Source organism: Erpetoichthys calabaricus, chromosome 3 (genome assembly GCF_900747795.2).
Source record: "Erpetoichthys calabaricus chromosome 3, fErpCal1.3, whole genome shotgun sequence".
Lineage (NCBI taxonomy): Eukaryota > Metazoa > Chordata > Cladistia > Polypteriformes > Polypteridae > Erpetoichthys > Erpetoichthys calabaricus.
The window spans coordinates 48,104,527-48,121,320 of NC_041396.2; the positions used below are offsets into that span (position 1 = coordinate 48,104,527).

General features: G+C 36.6%; 1 protein-coding gene across 5 annotated transcripts in view; it reads right to left on the minus strand.

Annotated features, from left to right (window-relative positions):
- Window positions 1–16,794, minus strand: part of LOC114648002 (protein EFR3 homolog B) — a 157,219-nt gene that overhangs the window by 117,651 nt on the left and 22,774 nt on the right. The window contains exons 1-2 of one of the 5 annotated variants that reach the window (XM_028796774.2): window positions 11,398–11,568; window positions 3,632–3,788 (exon numbers count right to left, since the gene is read on the minus strand). The exons of 2 other annotated variants lie outside the window; for them this stretch is intronic. Coding sequence is in view for 1 of the 3 variants with exons in the window: in XM_028796773.2 (XP_028652606.2) it covers window positions 11,398–11,404 (7 nt within the window). In the remaining 2 variants the exon portion in view is untranslated. Of the gene's footprint in view, window positions 1–3,631; window positions 3,789–11,397; window positions 11,569–16,794 lie in introns of those variants that run through there. 2 more of the 5 variants (XM_051925594.1, XM_028796773.2) reach the window with 2 other exon arrangements.

The following is a 16,794-nucleotide window of genomic DNA, read 5'->3' on the forward strand; positions in this document are numbered from 1 at the left end:
ATATAAAAATATTGATTTAATTATAAAAAAGGGCAAAATATAGAAGAATAGTGGCACCATATGTACGCAACTGTGGAAGGACTTTAAACTTGATGCCAAAAATGAAGAAGGGCCCAAATTGTAAAAAGTGTTGTGGAAATAAAGAACTGTAGCAGTATTGGCAAAATTAGGAAATACTGTAGTATTAAAAAATAGCAGCCACAAACTCAGAAGAGTGGCAGCTTTAAGAAAGGTGTCCTAGCACATTAAGAAGTGTAACAACCTGAAAGAAGTGGCAGCTTTAAGAAACCCTGTGCGGTGTAATTAAGAAATGAGGTGCTGTATAAAAAGGAACCATAGAAGTATTAACAATGGGGGCAAAGAAGCATTAAGAAGATTATGCCACAAATTACAAAGCATAATAGCACTAAGAAGGTGACATTTAGGATTGAGAAAGATGATTACAGTTTGAAACAAAGCCCCAAATTTAGGCAAGCTAGGCAACACCAAGAAAGTAGCAAAACAAATTAGAAATGGAGGCAGCATTAAGCATTAAGAATGATGGGTCTCCAAATATGGAACTGTAGTGACATTAAGTAGGAGGCACTGTAATCTGTAAAGCATGGTCACATTATAAAGGGCTGATATGAAACAAAACAGGAAGGGTATCAACTTCAAGAAAATGACAAGACAAATTAAGAAATCTGTTGAGAAATAGCAGTTTTATTTTTTTATCACAAATTCAGTAGTGTAGCAGTAGGTTTTAGAAATATGGTGTAGCAACTTGAGAAAAATGAAATTCAGAATCAATGTGTAAAAGTATAAAAAAAACTGATTGGAGGAATGCATTTCATGCATTTTAAGGCCGGTATCTTTTCGTAGAAATGGTATTCAGGGACATGGAGAAGTAAAGTTAATGTTTTTTCTCTGTATATATTTGTTCTTTGAGCAGCTATATATTTTTTTTTTTACACAGTACACAGTATACACAGTATATAAGATTCATGAGTGTTTGTACTTTTTTTGTACAGTTGTATATCAAATGCATGTTTATTTAACTGGATGTTACTGGCATCCAAACGTTTTTTAAGTAAACAAAAGACCTTGAGAAAAAATAATTTTCTTGCACCATCTTGGAGAAAAAGCCAAAAAGAAAATATTTAGGCTTTGATCAGTCTTGTGTAATAACCACACATTTTGTTTTGGTTTGCCAAATTCTAATCTCTGGTCAACACCTGCCTAACCATGCCTATTATTTTAGATTTTGAATTTGCAAGTTTTAGACTTCCCTGATCACTATTTCATCATTTCTGGCATTATGTCTGTGTGTGTTTATGTGCATATATCTCTCCGTGTCCCTGGATTTTGACTGTGGACACAACAAGTCAAAAATAAGAGACTCATTTAGAATGAAACTTGGTACAGTTCTTTGCATTGTAAAATAACAGAAACCCCATGATTTTGAAATTTTGCTTTTTTGTACACCTTTGATCTTCAACTACAGCACGTTTTCAAAGAGATACAGTTGTTCAATTTCATTCCACATAATCAGATATTGGCTAAAATCAAAGTTGTATGTAGAGAAAGGTTATTTACTGCACGCTTAAGATTTTTAAACTGAAACTAAAGTGAAGCCAGCTAGATTTTTAAAGGCCAAATTATTTATACAATATGTATATCCAAGCAATACATATGATATTTTGGTGACTACTGACTCATTTCTCTAAACCTCCATTTCTTTAATGAAAGGAGAACTAGTATAATGTGAAAAAGCTATGTTTTTACACACCCTCTCTTCTTTGCCTCTCAGTTTGTTGAAACCGCCAAATAATTTTGTTTGTCATAAAAAATGTATATTATAGTGACTTAGTGGCTGAATGGTTAGCTTAGTTAAAAATGTGTTATAAAATTTCCTTCCATGTCAGAGTAATGTGCATATTAAGCTAAGTAGTGTCTATATTACAGATATGAGTGAGTGTTAATATGTGTATGAAAATGTTCAACAATGGATCTCCAATGGCATCTCCAGTAGGGATGGTCCCTGCCTATCAGGACTCTCTTCAGCTCTCAGCAATGCTGTTATGGATTAATTGGGTTCTCTGAAAAGAAAAGATGGATGAATAACACTTAAATTAAAAAAAAAAGTATTTAATGCCATGACAAAAATTAAGTATTTTACTATAATTCTTACAAAAGTTGGCCATGTGCCTTGATATATTTTGACTTCACTAATTAGATATGAATAAATCAAAGACTGTAATTAGAACAGACCTTAGCTTAAAAACCAATCAACACAAAATTCAGCATTATTCAAAGTACCCTTGGACCAGTCACAAGAAAAGCTGGTATAAGGTGACCAGGCAGGATACTGCACATCAGAAATTTTTTTAGATTTATTGCTCAATCATATCCTGAGTAGCACAAGACTAAAAGACTCAAAGCTAGCTGTCCACGGGCATTAGTGCTATAAACAACCATCAGTGCTGACAGGTATGGTAGCTCAGTCTAAATTGCTGGAAAAGTAACTGAATGGTATAGCATAATTTAGTACTGTCACATGTACAGAGAATGGTGAAATTCTTACTTGCATGTCTCATCAACATGCAACTTGTCACTCTTCAGCGCCATGATGTATGCTTTAATCCCCATTCAAATATGCTTCCAGTTCCTGAAACCTTGGATGAATAAACTCTGAGAAATACTACACAAGATTCATTTCCAGTCTAGCCCCAGAATTGACAATACTGTACTAGTGAAATGAAATAATGAATGTCTTTACTTATATCAGTACATACATTTGTGTTTTAAAATGCAGTTCTTAACTTAATCTAACTATTTATTGATATCTTTAAAATTAAATATTTTAATAGTATATATTGTATATTATTAGATTTTTTGTATATTATTAATTTATTCATTCATTTTCCAAACTTAGACTCACCAATGCCTTTATTTCCTCAGAACTTAAAAACTATGCTCACCAACTTCTACAGGAATGGTGGAGTTCATTTCTTACTGTCTGCATTATATCCTTGCAAATCACCTATTCAGCTCAGGACTGCAGAACATTACAGACTGGGGTAAAGCTGGCTCAAAATATTACTGTTCTTTAGTCCATTCTGTTCTGAACTTTCATAATACATGCTGTCTTCAAAAAGCAAATAGTATTAACAAAGACCACAGACTCACTTTTCTTACTCCTCAGTTCCAGCAAATGTTACAGGAGGGAAGCTCAATAAAAGGTCTGGGAATGTTCAAGCAGACATTATCAAAAAGCATGTTCAAAGTGAAACACAAACAAGATTTCATCCATCCATCCCACAGCCTATCAAGGCAAGGGCCAACTCGGACCGGGAAAACAGAACAAGATTTCAATTGAAGGTAAGCCAGAAAGTGCAGTAGGTTTAGAAAGTGCACCAAAAATTCTTTTAACTATGGATTTTTGTAACCTGCCCAACCCAACTGTATCTAACTTGACAGCAACAGATGCCACAATACTACCTGGGGAAGCACTGAAAGGTCAAAATTAGGAGGTACTTCCTGATATACAATTTGGAAGTGAGCCTTCATTTAGGCTGACTAGAGAAGATGCCAAAATAGAATAATTTTAATTTAATTCAATCAGTATTATAGTACTAATTGTTCAACTTACCGTTATATTAAAGAAAAGTGTGAAAGGCTGATTCTGTTTTTCCATGCCAAAAGGACTCCGTGGTGTGATTCATACTAAGGCCATTCATTTATTCATTCACTCCATCTTCTTCCTTTAATCAATATTGGGGGTTGTCTAAATTATCGAATCCACTACTCTGCACATACAAAAAGCAAAATTCAATAATCATTCTACCAGTATCAGCCAGCATTACGATAGATCAGTAGCTCATACTCCCTGGGCATATTTCTGGTTGCCGTTGTAATACATTACTTAATTCTGTATTAATGATCACATCTATCCTCAAAATCATTACATTGGGGCTGGACTCCTAATGCTTGATCTCAAAAGCAAATATATATCACATTATCGTCCTAGCACTATAAAAGACATAGATAACTTCTTTCTCTTCTTGCCACCTCACATGAAACATATAACCAACTGGCAATGTCAAATATCCTTTACACTGTGCTGGTAACTATTCCAGTCATTACTATGTTTTTCAATAAGGTGATTTTAATAAATTATATATTAAGAATATATGGTTCCTATATTTTCTTCAGTTACCATGCCACACAAAAAAAAGATATCAGCACTTGAGACAGGTATAATCATTAAATGGTAGTGCACGCCGAACTGAAAGGAAGACTTGATGGTCGGTTTACAGGTAATTTGCACTCTGGATCACCCTACATATTTCTGAAAGCTGTATTGTAACAGTATGTGACAGGAATGTTGCTTCAGTCCTGAAACATTTTAGTCTAGAAGAGTACCAGTGCAGTAATGGCAAAAATAATTTATAAAAATGTACAACTGACATAGACATTCCAGTCATGCATTTGAAAGCCAAAGAAAGCTTTGTGTGTCCTCAAGCGTATTCTATCATGAAACTCATTTTCAGGGACGACTTCTCCTACAATAAGCTGCTGCATCACCCAGGATATGACAGTCTGAATTACAGTCAGCAGTTTTTCAGCAGGTCTTGATGGTTGGATTTTACATCTATTTTAAAGGCATACTTTGCACATGATCATTATAATAGATAATGTGTAGCTCATTCCAATGATAAAATGAAAAAGCAAAAAAAAATAAAAAATAAAATGTTTTATACTGTGTCCAGTGCAGCACAGTGGCACAGTGGGTTCGCTTCCCGGGTCCTCCCTGCATGGAGTTTGCATGTTCTCCCCGTGTCTGCTCCGGGTACTCCAGTTTCCTCCCACAGTCCAAAGACATGCAGGTTAGGTGCATTGGCGATCCTAAATTGTCCCTAGTATGTGCTTGGTGTGTGTGTGTGTGAGCCCTGCCCGGGGTTTGTTTCCTGCTTTGTGCCCTGTGTCGGCTGGGATTGGCTCCAGCAGACGCCCATGACCTTGTAATTACGATATAACGGGTTGGATGATGGATGGATGGATAGATACTGTGTCCACAAAGTGTTGTGGTTAGTACTGCTGCCTCATGGGTCCAATCATGTGGGATACAGTTCCTGGAATTTGAAGTGTGCATAATCTACAATGTTTCAGTAATTTCCCACATCCTAAAGATGTGAAAGGTATGTTAATTGGGAGTACCAAATTAGTCCGGTCTGTGGTATCATGCCCACCTTGCATTTAAAGCTGCTTGTTTATTCATAAACTTAATGCTCTATGGTCCAAATTCACCATGCAATTTACAGATAGCTTTGGACTGGGGCCACGTCGCTTAGGAAAACACAGTTAAAATTTCAGTACTTGCATTTGCTTGCATGTGGTTTTATCTTAGTACTCCTGTTTTATTCACACATCCCAAAGACAAGCAATGACACAGGAACTCTAAAATGGCCACATCTGAATGTGTACATAAGTACGATTGTAACAGAATGTCACCCATTCCCATTCTGCTACTTGTCTTGCTGATGATGCCAGGATAGGTTCTCACCCCCAATGACCTTGAATTAAGCTGGTTTATGGACAGATATATTTTTAGCATTGCATCAGCATCAATACAGTATATGTATAATTTATGCTGTACTCTATTCAATTATGAAAAGTACAGAATGCTAAAAACAGTACAGTAATGTGAAAGTTTAGTACTGACCAAGTTAAAAATTATGAAAATATTAGCTTTCAAAAACATACCCACAATTCACATGCATCAAAAATATCATAAAAGAGCTGTGTGCCATTATACAGTATGTGAAAAATAATTAATTTATAACTTTACAACCTAGCAGCATTAAGAAGATTTTGCTAAGAAATTAAATTTCTCTCCATTCATAAAGTAGCAGATATTGTGAGTGAATCAAGACTCTTTGTGAAATTTACTATCAGAGGAGCTGTTTTTCCGAAGAGAGAAAGGGTGAAGATCCAGAGCAAGGAAAAAATTTACAAGCTTTTCTGAGAATGGAAGAGGCAAAGATCCAAAGCGAGGATAAAAGTAAGGCACAAAAGATTCAGACCTGGCCTGATTCCATATAATATGAGAAATGCTCAAATGCTTTTATACAAGTTGTATGAATTGCTAAAAAAACACTGCAAGTACATGTACTTTGACATTTTGGGTACTGCAGAGAACTGGCCTACATCTTTTATTTCAGGTGCTATTTTAATGCTGGACAGGTTTCATCAGACAGAGTGGAAAAAGCTTGAGATTTATGTGAATGAGCAATTGTAAACAAGGAAGCACAATACAATTGAAACTAAATTAAGAATCCACACAATGCAGACTGAAATTTGTCAGTGTTACTGCTCAGAGAAATAAGTTACATTATCCTGGCTGACTCAGTAACAAAAATATTTCATTATGTTACCAATATTGTAATAATGAATCATTCTGAATGCCGGTGACTTTAAACAAAGAAACAAATATCATCTGGTTCAATTCGTGGACACTATAAGCTGGACCTGGTCTATTCAAATGTTAATGACTTTAAATATAAAACTGGTAAAATCTGAGCAGGTATGACCATTTCACTGACACCTACAACCGTGTTATTGACAGCAGCACCTCTCTATTACACAAGTCACAAGTCGTTATGTTTATTGGGAGGGTTATTGTTTGTTTTTTTATAATATTTGAGTTTCTGTAAATTTTTTATCTCCCCTTATGGACAAAGAAAGCATTATCTATCTATCTATCTATCTATCTATCTATCTATCTATCTATCTATCTATCTATCTATCTATCTATCTATCTATCTATCTATCTATCTATCATTTCGCAAGAATAAAAACGTTAATGAAATGATGATGAGGGAGAGAAGAACATGACATGTTACAGTAAAAAAGGAGATTATTTTAATAAGTAGTGACTTGTGAGAGGACTCAATATTAGAATAGTCACATGATTAGTATGGATGTTATTATTGTCACTTACAACAGCATGAATATTTACAATACAAAGTGTAAAATGAACAGTGTGAAGTGTGGCCATCAGGTAATGTAGTATACCGACGTCTATAATAATTGTCAGAAAATACAATATGTTGCATAAACATTATTGTCAGCGAAAATATTCCCCTGTGTGTAACACGGAAGTACCTGTATGTTTAACCTGGGTTTCGATGTAACTCTGGAAAATGTTGTGTACAACTGGCCATGGGTAAAAACAGGGCCTGGCAAATAAACTCCAACATTATTAAACATTTTGTCATTGTGACTTGGTGATAGTCATACAATATGCTAAACAAACGGGGAATTGCTTATGCCGTAATATAAAGGGAATATCTTTTTTTAAGTTGTCACTGTTATGGAATCCCTGTAGTTTTTTCGTTGTAATGTTTCTTGTTGTCTGGCAGTTTGCCACTGCTCTTCAGAAAGGTTGTGTGTGTAATTCGTTTTTCATTCACTGTCTAGGCGCAAGACCTGCTGCCGCTGGAAAATGTCACTCTGTGGTTTGTCATACGTTTTCTTTGTTGTTCTAAGGTATCTTGCCTGTGCTGGTTGATCTGGCGTGATGTAGATGTTTCTGCTTCTCTGTGTTAGTGTGACTATGTAGGCCAGAGAGACCGTTTCTGTTGGTCGCAGCTAGGCTGTATGTGCCTTTTCATTTTATCGGGAGGCTTACATTGAAGTTAAGGAAAAAGGAGGTGTAAAATGGTAATGTCATAATACAGTTTCAGTCAGTAACAAAGTATGCACCAAATAAACAGTTAAATACCACAGTCGATAACTGGTCACATTAAAGAACTGAAGACTTGAATATATATATATATATATATATACACAGCGGGTTGGAAAATGGATGGATGTATATATATATATATATATATATACAATATATATATATAGATGCTGTTGTTGAAAAGAGCTTATTACCTCTAATCACTTGTGTTTGCTTTAAACTAAGCATACTCTAAGAAGCTTTATGTTTCATTTCCTAATATTTCAAAAAATTGTGAAGGAAAAGAAGTCACTCAGTCACTGAAGTTTATCACTCACTGTCTGTTTTATAATATATACTGTACACTATAACAGGAACATGTTAGTTTTTAATATTACTTTTATCCATCCATCCATTTTCCAACCCGCTGAATCTGAAAACAGGATAACGGGGGTCTGCCGGAGCCAATCCCAGCCAACACAGGGCACAAGGCAGGAACCAATCCCGGGCATGGTGCCAACCCACTGCAGGACACACACAAACACACCCACACACCTTATTCATTACAAATGTAATATAATTAGTTTTGAGCTCTCAAGACTGCACACTTTTTTTCACCTGTTACAATATCATTTGATTTTATTGCAGTGTCATACTGTATACAGGAGTATGGCTAATGCTCACCCTGAATTGAACCAACACAACAGCAAGAGGAAATGAAAGTGACATTTTCCAATTACTAGACTGAGAACAGTCATAACTTGTCCCATTGCTATATATCATTTACCTCACTGACCAGACTATATCATTCAAACATCCATCCATCATCCAACCCGCTATATTCTAACTACAGGGTCACGGAGGTCTGCTGGAGCCAATCCCAGCCAACACAGGGCACAAGGCAGAAAACAAACCCTGGGAAGGGCACCAGCCCACCGTAGGGCGCACGCACACACACACACACATCTACACACACACCAAGCACATGCTAGGGACAATTTAGAATCGCCAATGCACCTAACCTGCATGTTTTTGGGAGGAAACCGGAGTACCCATAGGAAACCCACGCAGACACGGGGAGAACATGCAAACGCCATGCAGGGAGGACCTGGGAAGCGAACCCAGGTCTCCTTACTGCGAGGCAGCAGCGCTATCACTGCGCCACCGTGCCACCCCATCATTCAAACAGTAGAATTTAAAAGTTACAGACAAACTGCTGACAATACCAGCCCAAAACAATTGTGCTCAAAGGCAAGCAAAGCCGGTTCAATAATTGTTATAGATTTATGGGTGCTCTGTGAAACATTTAATTTGAGTACAATGGTGCAATTATGCCAAAAGGATATTAATTCTGTCAGCTCATCATAGCTATGTTTCTCCAGTTGCCCCCAGCTCCTAAACATGTGTATACTATGTTAATTAGCCTGGTAGAAGTGAACTGATGCCTTGTTTAAAGCTTATTTTTTGCATAAACTAGAATAGCCTTCTCCTGTCTATAGTGATGTATCAGAATAAGCAAGTCTGGAAAAGAATGATTGAATGAATGAAAGGACAAAAGAAGTCTATAAGATACACAATGTTAACATAACTTTCATTAAAGTGATATATGCATAGAGACATTTGTCAACAATAACTGTATGTTATAGTGTGAATAATAATTTGGCCTCTGTTACAGAGTCAGCTTGTTCTGTTTTCATCTTCTGAGATAGGTTCTTTCTATCTGCAATCCTGCAATGGAAAAGCTGGGTTTGGAAAATGGCTAATGTTTCTTTCTGTTTCTTCATTCAGATCACTCTAAACAAATGATAAAATAATTTCTAGAATCTTTTTTTCTACACAAAGTATTACAGGGGCGGCACGGTGGCGCAGTGGGTAGCGCTGCTGCCTCACAGTTGGGTGATCTGGGGACCTGGGTTCGCTTCCCGGGTCCTCCCTGCGTGGAGTTTGCATGTTCTCCCCGTGTCTGCGTGGGTTTCCTCCGGGCACTCCGGTTTCCTCCCACAGTCCAAAGACATGCAGGTTAGGTGGATTGGTGATTATAAATTGGCCCTAGTGTGTGCTTGGTGTGTGGGTGTGTTTGTGTGTGTCCTGCGGTGGGTTGGCACCCTGCCCAGGATTGTTTCCTGCCTTGTGCCCTGTGTTGGCTGGGATTGGATCCAGCAGACCCTCGTAACCCTGTGTTCGGATTCAGCGGGTTGGAAAATGGATGGATGGAAGTATTACAGGCATAGCCACTCTAACATGAGCTAACAGAAATTAATGAGTTTGAAATCTATAAACGGTACTAGTTAAAATTCAATGAGCATGGTTTTTAATATGGTTTTTACCAAAACCACTTTGTTTTTAGAAACTGAATTTGTTTCCACTCTCCCAAATTAATTATGAAGTTTGAAGGTCATAACTAAAGTGGTCTAAAAGAAGCTAACAAGCAAAGAAAAAAACTTACAAAACCTCTAGGGCTCAAAGCATTTGCATAGAATAAACCAATGACAGAACTGTGGTCGAGAAAATAATACATCGGAGGAAAACAATTCATTCAGAATTGTAACAAAGTTATTTTGCCTCCATATTGCAAAAGGAAACTTGAAACCTTTGAACAGAGAATGAACATGGTAAAAGTTAGAAACCATATCCAATTTAGCACAATGCCCAAATAACTTATTTTATTATGCAAATTAATACATTTGGAAGCATCTTGACACATTGGTTAGTGCTTCAGAGCTCCACGAAACTGTCCACTCCAGTCACTGTCGCTGTGGAGTTTCCACATTCTCTCATTGTTTACATGGATTTTACTGCAGGTGCTTTGGCTTTACTGTTGTATCCTAGAGAGGTGCTTGTTAGGCTAACTGGTAACTTTAAATCGACCTTTCATGTATAAGTTCAGCCTGCAACAGTCAGAATTGGTTCCTGCCTTGCCCTGAATATAACCAGGAAAGTTTCTTGCACCCAGTGACTCTTAATTGGATAGAAATGGATGTATGGACAGAAATAAACAAACTAAAAAACCTAACTTTTACAAAACATTTGACCTTATAAGCAGTTTACTGCACATGCACCAAATAGTATCCTTTTCTAGCTTATATTGTTCCATATAATTCTATAATGAAGGAGCATAAAAATAGCATTCTGTTTTCTAAGCTGTCAATGGTTAGACTACATATTGCATGCCCTTCTTACAAAGTTAAAGTTGTCCTTTAATTGCTTTTCTCTGACATTTTAATGCTCAGTACCTATAAGGATCAGTAAGCTTCATCCCAGTGTTTTCATTCCTATTGGACTAAAAGCATGGCATGTTTTACACAACAAAAATCCTGCCAATCCTTTTTTTTTTCTCATGACAACACACCGAAACTCTAAAGTGAATAGTGTTTTACTTAATGGTCTATGTAAATAGCAGCCATCCTGCTCAATTTGTGCATGAAGCGGCAAAAATATGCACCAGTCAGTTCCTGCAGATTCAGTGCAAGCCACTGAAGAGCCCTTAATGAAAGTTCCCTTTCTGCTGGATTGTACAGGCCAATAGAAAGCAGAAATCTAATACTTTCATTTTAAGCAACCAAAGCAGACACTGTATTGCCAGATGTCTCTGAAAGACTGATTGATACCAGCTAAAAAAAAAGCAAAAGCTGACTGACTGCTTGCCTTCTCTAGAGAAAAGAATGCAGCCCTTCTGGCACAGTCCTTACCGTACATGAATGGCAAAACTGATCCTCTTCAATGAGTCCTGCTCAGCCTTCCCGCTGCAGGAACCAGAATCTAAATGACCTTAGTTCTTTTTCTTTTTTTTTTCTCTCCAATCTATACTGAGCACGAGTGCGTTTGGGAAAACACTGAAAAAACATCGCCTGCTCAACACGTCGTCATGCACAGCAGGGAGGAGGGGACTGGTGCAGCGTGTTCAGAGGTGGATCAAGGAGAAAATGAATCATTCAGTTCTGCCGGGTTATCATCCCAGGAGATTATCTTGCTTATTCTGATTCTTCAAATCTTTCACTCACATATAGTGAACGCTTCTGTTAAGCATGATGACAGTCAATATTAGACTAACTGGACAACTGAGAGAAACTTTAAGATCATAGCAAAAATGCAAGAAATCAAATACAGTTTTCAGAAGCAAAAACTGGAATTTTTGTTGCAGACACAAAAGGAGTTAATGGAAAATATTACATCTAATGACAACTTTGCCATTTCTTAGCAATCACTGACACTATTCCGACTGAAACAGCTTTCATATAGCTTTTCGATGACATTCTTCCTGTCACACTGCCTCTGAAATATTTTCTTTCCAAGCTTTCCGAAAACAGAGATACATGAATAAATTAGCAATTGGGCTGATAATGTGGCAAAGTAGCTAAGAAGCTGGACTGTAAATCAGGAAAGAGGGCACAGGGTTCAACAAGTCATTTAACTTGACAGTGCTCCAGCTGTCCATATAAGTAAGCAATTGGATCTTTGTAATATATAACAGGTTTTGGATGAAAGCATCAGTTAAAAAAATAAATATAAAGACATTAAAATCATAATTGCCTAAAAAGGGATATATTTAACTTAAAAAATAAAATAACATTCTTGAATCCACTTAATCCAGTTTATGGATGCAAATACAGATACACAAATTTTGCATCAGAAGCCCCATCTACTCAGGTCTTTTCTAAATGTCTCTTATAATAGCCATTTTCTAAATCTTCAGTTACTGTATACATCATCAGCACTACTGTAATATTGAAATCGGACATTTTCACAATCTTGCAACTTTGCTTATAAATATTTATAACATTTGCCTTCTTCAACATGATCCATTCCTCTATTTCCAGAAACCACATATTCCATATGATGTTCATGGCTCCAATAATCTCAATCACCAGTCCACTGCAGGTACAGTTATCATTTAGGACTAGTTCCTTTCTTTCTAGTTTCCATATTCACGTATACATTTACATATTGACTAGTTTCAGTTTGTGCTGGCCAGTCAATGCTTGAAAATTCTAGCAGATGAGACTATAAGAATTCTCTAGCCATCATTGGCGCCTGTGGAGTATATGCCAAAATCAATCAATTCATTAGTGCAGTGTTAAGTGAAAAAGAACAAAAGAGAAATGTGCTCAGAGAAACTGGAGGCAGATTTCCAATACATTTTCAAAACTCATCTAATTTATATAAATGATTTAGATAAAAGTGTAACTAACAAGATGGCAAATGTGTACAGGTAGATGATATACAACTAGGTAGAACAACAGATAATCTAGAATCAGCAGAATTATAACAGTGTGACCACAAAAAAATTCAGATTTGTGGAAGATGTAATTTAATTTAAATAAATGTGAAAAATTATGCAAAGGAAGTAATAATGTTCAGTTTGAATACAAAATTGGTGGCTTGAAATGTGAAAGGACACTATACAAAGACCCATAGTGGAGTTTTAATTTTCTATATCTACAGTGGGCAGAACCAAACAAGAAGGCTAATAAGTCATTAGATTATAAAGTATGGAAAAGTCAAGCAAGGTTATGCTTAAGCTATTTAACACACTAATGAGGTTTCATCTGCAATACTGTGTACAGTTTTGCTTTCCATACTACAGAGAATATATAGAAATGCTAGAGCATATCCAGAGTAAAGTAACTGGGCTGATTCCATGACTGACAGGTATGAGCTATGAGGAAAAATTCAAGGCATTTAACCATTTCAGTTTAAGCAAACAGAGTTTAAGTATGACATGACTTAAACATTTAAATTATCAGAACATTATTAAAGTGGATACCAGCTGTTGGTTAAAATGACTTATTTAACAGCAACACAAAAGGCAATTTGTTCAGTGTAAATTTAACAAAAACTTTCGAAAAAAAAATCTTCACACAGAGAAACATAGACATACTTGGAATAGGTTATCAAGTAATGTGGTAGATAACAGTACTCAACATTTGACTTGATGTTATTTTAGAGATATTAGTTGAATAGGATTAACAAGCTTTGTTGGTCGGAATGGCCTGTTCTAATCATAAATTGTTCTGATGCTCATATTTGCATAGTCTCAGCAGGAATCAGCCCTAGACAGGACACCAGTACATCTTAGAGAACAATCTCACACATACAAACTATATTCACTTAAAATAGAGCTGGGAGGAAACAGGAGCATCTGGAGAAAAACTCAGCAAGAAACTGCAATAAAATGCCCAATCTGCACAGACAGTGACTGGACTGGGACTCATCTATGACTGTGTGGCAAAGCATAGCTCCATCTTCCAAGCAATAGGCGGATAGGTTTGGTGAGCTTTGTCAGGGTGAATCGAAAATGTTCTAATATTTTGCAAGAAATTTCCTTTCTGAAATTGTGGTTGTGGGTCAATAGCCTCTCCCATAACATCAGCCAAACCAAGAACTTGGTCACAAACTTTGGGAAGAGGAAGGGAGAACACACTTCTATCACAAAGAGGATGCTGTGGAGAGGATCAGCAACTTTACATTTCTTTCAGTCATCATCACTGAAGTGGAAAACATACATTTTAGTTATGATTATTGTCATGAAAGATCAACCAACACTCTTATTTTCTCTGATGTCTAAGGAAATTCCAGATGCCTCCATCTGTGCTTAATAATTTTTATAGGTATATGGTGGAGTCTGTCGTAATTTGGTGGCATTACATTCTGATATGGAAAACGTTCAGCTCGGGAACGCAAAGAATTACAGGGGTGGTGAAGTCAACACGGTGTATTGCTGGCACACAGTTGTATTCTGTTTAGGATGTATATAACAAAGACTGCCTTGGAAAGGCAAGCTGTACTATTAAAGACTTAATCCTGCACACTCACTTTTCTCACTCCTCCGTTCTGCCACAAGGTACAAGAACATTAGCACTCATACCACGAGATACAGAGGCGGTTTTTATCCACAGCTCATAAAACTACTTCCTACAGCATGTACATTAACAGACCTGATGTGTGTTCTTATACTGTACATATGGTGTAAGATTACATTTAATGCGTTGATTTCTATGACTGTCTTTTTTGCCTGTTTTAGGTATCATACTGCTGTCACTAGTCTGTTGGAAACAAGTGTATTTTGTGCACAAGGCAATAACTTTAAACTTGAACAAGATCTTAAGGAAAATTGAATCATTTTAACAGCTTTTAAACAAGCATAGAGAAAAAAGTTCAACAATTTTATGTAAGCACTCACAGAAAATATACAAAATAGTTAACACATTCCCCAACTCCCCGCAAATTACCATTCTATAGTGACTTACCAGTGCCAACATGGTGATCAAGCAGGGCACTGCATTCCATTTTAGTTCCTTTCAAAGTGCAGTGCAACCTAGTCTCATTTCTACTATTACAGCATGTCTCTAGCTGTGTACTGGAGCGCTGTCTTTTTCCCTTTTCTAAGGCTTTTTTCCCTTCCTTTGCTCTTAATGAGAACAGAGAACTTCCTGCAAAGTACAAGCCTTTCTCTATGAATCTTTAGACCTTTATTAAGTGACTCTGCTCTTCAAGGCAGACAGGTGAAAAGCACAGATAGGTTGGGGTAGCAGCTTCTCTTTCCAGAACAAAGATTTCCAGGCACCTCCTGCAAGTTTTACACAGATGCTATGGAAGGCGCAGGCAGTTATGCTCTGAATCACAACGACCACTGGAGAGGCTCCAGCATGAAGCCTTCTCTGTATTTAGAGCTACAGCCACTGGGACTGCAATTGACACAAAGGAAGACAGTAAGATGATTATTCACGCTACCACGGAGATGATCACGTACCCACATGAGCTCAAAACATTTCACTTACAGATTTAAACAAGGCTTCCATATTGAAAACATGTAGCAAGTGACAAGCATAGGAATTAAGACATCAGCAGTGATTAATATGCCCTCCATGTCTCACATGCAGAAAATGCATTATACAAATGCATACCTCATCACATCATGACAATTACAGTGAATCATTAAATCTAAAAAAAATGTGCACAATTTCTGCAAGCTCTTATATATCTGGTCAAATGACAATGAAAAATGTGCCAATCTGAAAAAAAAATTAAAAAGTAACTGAATTAATGCCACTACATTACAAAGATAAGCCCAAATGCTAAAGCCAAAATTTAAATATGATAATACTTCAGTGAAGAGCAGCGTACAATAATTAATACATTAATATGGCAATATTTGTACTGTATAAGCAATGATCAGATTTACATTAAAATATTGGCACAGAAAGGGCACTATTGTAATAAACCTTCTACTCAAGAGCAATGCCAAATATACAAATATAACTGTCATTTGTCATTTTCTAACCCGTTTAATTAAGACCTTGGAGGGATGCTGAAGCCTATACCAGCTAGAATTGGGCACAAGGCAGGAACAAACCCATCCATCGCAGAACGAAAACACACACACACAATATGGCCTTATCAATTCACCTAACTTGCATGTCTATTCAAACTAGTGTGGAGCTGAGGTGTCATCTGTTGCACAGCTGCGCTCAAGTCCTAATTTGAGATCCTGAGGTGGTTTGTCGTGTGGTGGGTGCAGTATCATGCATGCTTCCAATCTCTCTCTCTCTCTCTCTCTCTCTCTCTCTCTCTATCTATCTATTTATTATGAGTGAATATTAAAGAATCAATTGTGGACTATAATCTACTAATCATCTGCAGTTAAAGTTGTTTGTGCTCAAAAAAAGCAAAAAGATTAAACTGTTTATGTCTAGTGTCAACAGCACTGAATGCACTGTGATCTTGTAAATAGATCTGTGACATTGCTTAAATTGAAAGGTACATAAAAATAATGGATTCACTGATTGATTAATTACATCTGATTAACAAAAATAAATGCTGCTTCTTTTGACTGCATTTTAAAGTATATCCCAATGTTTAGGGAAAGGACTAAAAGAATTTCCTAATATATTAAATCAGTAAAATAAAAAAATTACACATTTAAAAGTTTCATTCATTCACCCGTACTCTTAACTCACTTGATCATGTTATATGGTCATAAGGAGCAGCATATTATATAACAGACACAAGCAGAAACTTGCCTGGATAAGAAGCCAGTCCACCACTGGGCACAACCACTCTGATAATACCAATAATCCGTCACACAG